We start from the raw sequence: 7,601 nt of genomic DNA on the forward strand, positions 1-7,601 counted from the left end.
TATATATATATAAGGTATATATCAAAGCCTGGCAAACATCATTCCTCAGTGTACTGGTGGACAGATACTATTGCCGAACTTCTCCGGTGTTGCAACCAAGCAAAGAGACATTACCAGTGAGCGAGACATCTTCCGTAGTTTTCTGTGCTTCAGGAAGAGTTCAAGAGAGCTAAAAGGAACCTCCGACAAGCCATTAAAGAAAGCAAACGATGGTGCTAGAGAGAACTCTGTGATGAATTGGATGAAGACCCATGGGTTAGGCCTTACAAAATAGCACTTAAGAAACTATGTAAAGGCATGAAGTAGCTCCCCATGCGATAGAATACAGTGGACAATATTGTGAGCACACTATTCCCGGAACAGGCGAATACTATCGAAGGGATAGACAATATATATACAACAGATTTTCTACAAATCACCCAGGAAGAGATAGAGGACTTCACTCCCCACCTACAACATGGCAGGGCATCAGGGCTGGACAGAATTCCGAATGTAGTTCTCAGGAAACGGCCAGATCTTTCCATCAATTTCTTCAATTCCTGTATTCGTGAAGGCTCAATTCCGAAACCTTTGAAGAGACAGTGCCTTGGTACTTAATCCAAATAGTAAGGGAAGACTGGAAGACCCGTCAACCTATTGACCAATTTGTTTATTCGATACTATGGGTAAAGCATTTGAGAAGATCCTTTTCCTCAGGCTACAAGAGTTCACAGAGGGTATAAATGGCCTCTCAGGGGATCCATATAGATTTCGAAAAGAGCAATCAACGGTAGATGGTATAGGATTAATAGTTGAAACAACACATACACCAATTGCAGGAGTAAGGTGGAGGAGAGGCGCTAAGTGTTATGCAGCAATCATCACTCTACATATCTTATGCCAAACATAGGAGGTCCCAGAGAAAGTAGCCGAAGGCTTCTTGCTAATTTTGTCCCCTCCACTATGTTATATACAGCTCCAATTTGGAAAGAAGCGATGGTTACCAAATCATACAGAAGAAACCATCTGCAGTTTATCGCAAAATTTCTTTAAGGACAGTTAGTCCTTTTCGAACTGTTTCCTATGAAGCGGTGTGTAGCCCGAATGCCGCCTGTGGAACTCCTGGTTGGAGAAAGAAGCAGGCACTATGGACAAAGCTCTCACGTTTCCAGAGAAGAGGAGTTGAAAATAACCATTGATCAGTGGCAACAGCGTTTGGAGGCTGCAGATTTTGGGAGGTGGACTCACAGGCTAATACCCGAAGTTGGTTTGTGGTATGGTCGCCGACATTGAGAGGTAGATTTTTATATGACCCAACTGTTGACCGGACATGAATGCTTTAGAACCTACCAGTACCGATTCAAACTGGACAACACCGCAGAATGCCCTGCATGTCAGACTGTCGAGGAAACAGCAGAGCACTTTTTTTTCGCTTGCAATCGCTTTAGAGATTTCTTTCTTTCGAAAGAAAGAAGCAAATTAGGGAGGGTGCATGGAGGAACTATCACACCAGATAACATAATATTAAGCCACATGCTGCGATCAGAACAGCATTGGGACGCAGTGAAGAGATTCACCACAGTCGTCATTTCCCTCCATGAAGTAATACCTAGCGGTGGTAAAATGATTTGATAATAAAGATATTCAAGGAAGACCAGTTGCTGTTCATTTTATTCACCCTTCACTCACTAAACTTTCAACATCAAATAAATTAAAAAAATTAATTTCGGTATTTTTTTTTTTTACAATTTCTAGTTTATAGCATTTTCTCAGTAATAGCACTTTTTTTCCATGAGCTCTAGGAGAACATTAAAACAAGCTTTTACTGTATTTAGTTATAACTAATAATAGTTCTAACTACAAAATTTAATAAAACAATTATTTACAATAAAAAAACTTCTCTCTGACCTGATCTGACTGGTTCTAGCAATGAAATAATAATAAATTAATCCTAGATCCTTAGTAAAGGCTATTGTAAGTCAAAACTGGAAATATAAATTTATCTTATCAGCCTTTATTTTAATTCTTTTCTGTGTTGTTAATCTTTTTATACTTTATGTACCTAAAAAACCATTATTCATTACCCTTCTTTTTTAACCTTCCTAAATGTTTATCTCAGTTTCGGACATATCTCTAACTCCTACAATTAGAACTTCCTTAATAATTTAATGTTTTATTTCATTAACATTAAACATTCTTTATCCATAAAATTATTTTATAAATTTCCATTATTAATTCTTATTTATGCTATTGTTATGACATTTTTAATTTTGTATATATAATTTTTTTATTTCTTTCTAATATATCTGTTAATACATTGACTTTCTCTCATTTTTCCTATTATTTATTTTCATCAATCGAAGGACTCCATCCAAAAAGGTTCGAACTACGAAATTTAACAAAACAATTATTTACAATAAAAAACTTCTCTCTGACCTGATCTGACTGGTTCTAGCAATTAAATAATAATAAATTGACCCTCAATCCTTAGTAAAGGTTATTATAAGTCAAAACCGGAAAAATGTTAATTTGGTCAAAGGTAAAACTGTTTTGTTTTTTTTCATTATACCTGAAAAGTTTCAAGAAATGCAATTTAGTACCTTTTTAATTGTCTTTTTACTTTTATTATTGATCATTTTTTTTATTATGGCTCAAGTCCTCCGTTGAAGACTAATGCATCCCCAGAGTGGATTCCACTCATAAAAAGTCAAGTTTCATTTCTCGGGGCCTCCACGGAAAAAATATTGACTGAACTAGGTGTGAATCAAACCAACTGTTTCTGAACCAAGCATTCTGGAACAAAGCATTCCTTAACATACTCAGCTATTAGGTCCTTCTATAAATTTTCTTATGAGACAGAAAACTTTATTAACAAACCACTTTATTCAAAAAGCTGTGATGCCTGGGTTGCATCATACACAGCATACTTACAAGTAAAACAATTGGTTTTTAAAACTTAGATATATATCTAATTTCTTAGATACAGACATGTACAAATATAATCATAGTACAATAAATTTTAATTATACTTGTTAGGTTTTTAAATTATAAGTTAATAATACTTGATTTATTTGTTCTTTTCCCTTTAATTTAAAGACATTTTTTTAAAAAAACTGTTTTCCTCTTTATTATTTTGTTTTCCTTATTTATATCTCTAGATATAATTTTATTCCTTAACCCAGCACACTTTTTTTTTTTTTTTTCCTTAGTAAAATATAAGACAAAATTACAATCAACAGTATGAATAGTAAATATTTTAAATATAGTAACAATATATATACATACAAATGTAACATGGTCATATATACATATAAAAACACTCAACATACATGCATAAAAAAAAATAAATACATTAAAATAAATGTAATAAATATAAAAAGTGATTTTTACAAAAAGAAATAAATATTAAAAAGAAGGTAATAAATATAAAAAGTAATTGATATAAAAAAGTAATGAATATAAATGATAAAAATATATAAAAACAATGTAAAAATAAAATGTATCATATATGCATGTGCTACATCAAAATATCCCTGTCTTTATCTGTTACCATGCATGTTAACCCATACTGGTTGACAATGTTAACCTTCTGCTCAGGCTTAAGCAAATAAGAAGCAACTAGCTTATTTAAATTCTTATTCAATATGGTCACCAAATCTTTGTTGAACTGTAGCTGTCCCAAGAATGTGCATCCTAAATATCTGATGATATCACCCTTTTCTATTGCTTGGATGCTGCCTACATTCTAAAGGAAGAGCTTTGTTGTTTCCACCTCTCCTTTATTTATAATGATGCCCACTTTTTCTGAGGATTTAAAGCCTAACCAATTTCTTTTGAATCCTCTGCACACTTTCTGCAGCACCCTTGTCACATACTGAAAACGCCTGGCCATCAGAAAATCCTTTGACAGATTGCAGTATAGGTGGCCAATGGTGAAGTTACAGCACCTCATACTAATTCCAAAGGGTAAGGGAAGGCTGGAAGACGCATCAACCTATTGACCAATTTGTTAGTTCGATGCTAAGGGTAAGGCATTTGAGAAAATCCTTTCCCTCAGGCTAGAAGAGTTTATGGAGGGAGTTAATGGCCTCTCGAGGCCTCAATATGGATTTCGTAAAGAGCGATCCATGGTAGATGCTGCTGGATTGGTAGTCAAGATAGCCCGTACAGCAATGGCAGGAGCAAGGTGGAGGAGAGGTGCTAAGTGTTATGCAGCAATCATGGTGGGTAGCCACGAAATTCGTTTCTAGTCTTACTTAAAATAAGGAATGAAGGAAATGAGGTGGTTTGTGTGATAGCCAGAATGCCACCTGTTGAATTTTTAGTTGAAGAAAGAAGAAGGCACTATGGATGACACTCAAGCATTTCAAGAGAAGAAGAGTAGAAAATAACCATCAATCAGTGGCAACAGTATTGGGAAGCTGCAGATTCAGGTGAGTGAACTCGCAAGTTGAAACCTGATGTTAGTTTGTGGTGAGGTAGATTTTTATGTAACCAAATTGTTGACCAGACATGGATGGTTTAGATCCCACCAGTACCAATTGAAATTGGACATCGCAGAATACCCTGCATGTTAGACTATCAAGGAAACAGTGAAGCACAAGTTATTTGCTTGTGGGCTCTTTGCAGAAGCAAGAAGCAAATTGGAGAGTGTGTGGAGGAAGCATCACACCAGAAAACGTGGCGAGCCATATGTTGCGCTCAGACCAGCATTGGGATGTAGTGAAGAAATTCACCACAGTAGTCCTTAAGTGGTTGAGGGCGGAAGAAAGGGCCAGAAGGTGTGACTAGACAAAGAGAACAACGAGGCAGCACTCAGCCATTTCCCTCCATGAAGTAATGCCAATCAGCAGTCCCATGGAGAGGAATGAACAGGTGCAGGGAGGTTTTAGTGGGTAAAAATCCCACAAATGGATATCCGTGTCTTTTGAAGATTTTCTACAACCCTCGTAGAAAAAAACACACACATAGCCTTCCTTTAGCAAAGGAAAGGTCATTAGTTTGTTAACATTAATTATATATTATTTTATAAAACATGGAAATAATTTTAAAATAAAAGAAATAATGTCCAATAGTTATTGGTATACTTAAAAAAAAAAAGTTAATAAGCTAAAGCAATAAACTTACTATAAAAATAAAATTACTATAAAAGAGGTTGAACTTCTTAGATGACAGTAGATAGGTAAGATAAGCTGACAGACCTTGAAGTAATGACCTGGAGTAGGAGAGGGGAGCTGCAAGCCAGGCACCTCACAACTGAGAGGTAGTTGATCTTAGTAGAATGCTGCTTTCTTTACCTTCCTATTCAAGATCTTCAATCCATTTGAGTCAAACTTCATACATCAACCACTTCCTACTTGCCTGATATCCATGCAAATTTTCGTCTTGAACAGATGACAAAAAACCACTCATAACTCAGGTTAAGATGGACTGGATGCGTATCTGTCACCGACTTGAAGCCAACACCAAAAGTAAAACTCGAAACATGTATAGTAAAAAATAAAAGTATCAAACTTAGCAACACCATATGCAAGTTTATCTCAAATCTTTACCGGTAGTAGGGTCCTAATGATAAGCTGTTATATTCACCATAGGTTACACGATCTTAAGAATCAGCTGACATATTATGGCACCAAAGGAAGAAAATCTTTTATGAGCTATCTATTATTAAAGTTTCAGGGTAAAGTTATATCTGGTGGTGCAAAGTTATATTACTTCTATCATTTTACTTTGTTGATATCCTAATTTTTACCTAGTATTTATGACTTATTAGCTTTGAGGATGGTCCAAATGTTTAGGCCAAAATGTTGGCATGAATATTAAAAATTTCAACTTAATTATTTGTCAATAACTGATTTTATGTAATCAATGACAACTATATTAGAGAGGTATCCTTTTCACTAGCCATCTTAGTTGCTAGAGAGATTGTCAAAGTCTAATGTATTTATGAATTTAATGAAATCCTGCACATAATTACTTATTAAATTATTAAGTCATTTGCTATCAACGGTCAAATATCTTATATTATATTCACGCCGTTTTTCAATTTCAGGTGCTTTTCAAATATTGCTCGATTTAACTATCTTAAAGTTTCCTCTTCCTGTTTTAAGCTAATATTTCAAAACTGATATAGGACTGTTGCTTCCCGAGGGTCTTAGCTGGGCAGGTCCGGCAAGGAAGGATTGCCTTTTTTTGTGTTATGATCTCCTCTTGTGAGATTGTGACATGTCATAAATTGACCAACCTACTTGCTATAATTGTCTGTTTGAAAAGTCAGATAAGTAAGTTTATTATCGATTATTATTTCCATTATGTATGTATTGTATGAATTTAATCAGTACAACTATCATGATCGAATGTATCTCAGTATGTCATATAAAAGACATATATACGTTATGAGATTAAATATCTGTTCTCCTCCAATACACATATTGAATTAATTTTTTTTTAAGAACAGATACAGCCAGACCAAGTTCCATAGGTATTTGTGTTAATATGTGATTTTTTGTACTGTTCCTCAATGTATACAATTACTTTGTAGCGAAACATTGAGGAATAATTTTCATATACTTTTGGGACTAAAAAACTAAATATTAATTTCATATTGTAAATGTATTAATATAATAAAACTAACCTGAGATTAATATTTGAGTGATTTCAAAAGCTTCTTTTAGCAGAAGTGGATTCTCAACATCTGGTACGCAAGAACCTATTTGTGAAGAACACTGGGCAAATGCAGAACCTCCAAGACGATGTTCGTCAGATAAAGAGACCCAAATAAGTGAGCCAACATTGCCTTCTGAGGGACTTTTAATATCAGGTGTAATTACAACTCTTACATCAGGGCAAGGTGCATAAGTTGAAATCACTAAAGTTCCTGAAAGAAAATTTTAAAAATTAGCTGTAAATTTTAAAACAGGAAAGTATTATAAATTTACTAAGAAGGAAAAGATATATACATATTATTATTCAATTTCTAAGGGTCTTACTTTTACAATACTCTTTAAACCCAGAAGAGTTTTTATTGAAATCAAATTTTTGGACTTGATTTTATGGAAGATATTTTTTTCACCTAAGCACTGATAACTCCTCAGAATTTTAGCCAGATCTAACATTATTGAAACTTTTGGATAACTGAATATCTGCTCTTTCTGCCCATATCTATGTATTTCAGATTTTATGCCTTCATCAAGGAGAAAAAGTAGTTTCAAATAGAGAAAAGCTCAAATGTTTTATTTTATATCTTCAGTTCTTTCAGTTTATGTCGGTCTGATTTGTACCATTCCCTGTAGTTTGTAAGGTCCTATACTGCTTTCATGTTTTGGGTATATTGGTGGAATCAGGATGAAGTAATTACAATTGTGATTTTTTAAAAAAAATAGAAGGCAAACATATTGAGCTAAAAAATTCTATTTTTTGATTGTTATGAAACTTTGTATTAATGGGTTTTTTGAGGGGATAAAAAATAAATTTCTACTTAGTTTCTCACAAAAAAATATTTTATTCCACTTTACTACACCAGCCCACAGTGTGTCGTTTCACGAATCTAGCTGGACAAAATTATTTTTCGTACATTTTACATCTGTATCGACCAATTTAGACATGTAATTATAAAATAAAAC

The 7,601-nt window shown here is 34.0% G+C and overlaps 1 protein-coding gene across 1 annotated transcript in view; it reads right to left on the reverse strand.

Annotated features, from left to right (window-relative positions):
• Positions 1-7,601, reverse strand: part of LOC106679976 (phosphoribosylformylglycinamidine synthase) — a gene marked incomplete at its 5' end in the record, with an annotated part of 34,704 nt that overhangs the window by 22,699 nt on the left and 4,404 nt on the right. Inside the window, 1 exon segment of the mRNA XM_014419399.3 lies at positions 6,614-6,856. Coding sequence (XP_014274885.2) covers positions 6,614-6,856 — 243 coding nt within the window.

This window comes from Halyomorpha halys, unplaced genomic scaffold (genome assembly GCF_000696795.3).
Source record: "Halyomorpha halys isolate HHAL.00 unplaced genomic scaffold, Hhal_1.1 Scaffold237.1, whole genome shotgun sequence".
Classification (NCBI taxonomy): domain Eukaryota; kingdom Metazoa; phylum Arthropoda; class Insecta; order Hemiptera; family Pentatomidae; genus Halyomorpha; species Halyomorpha halys.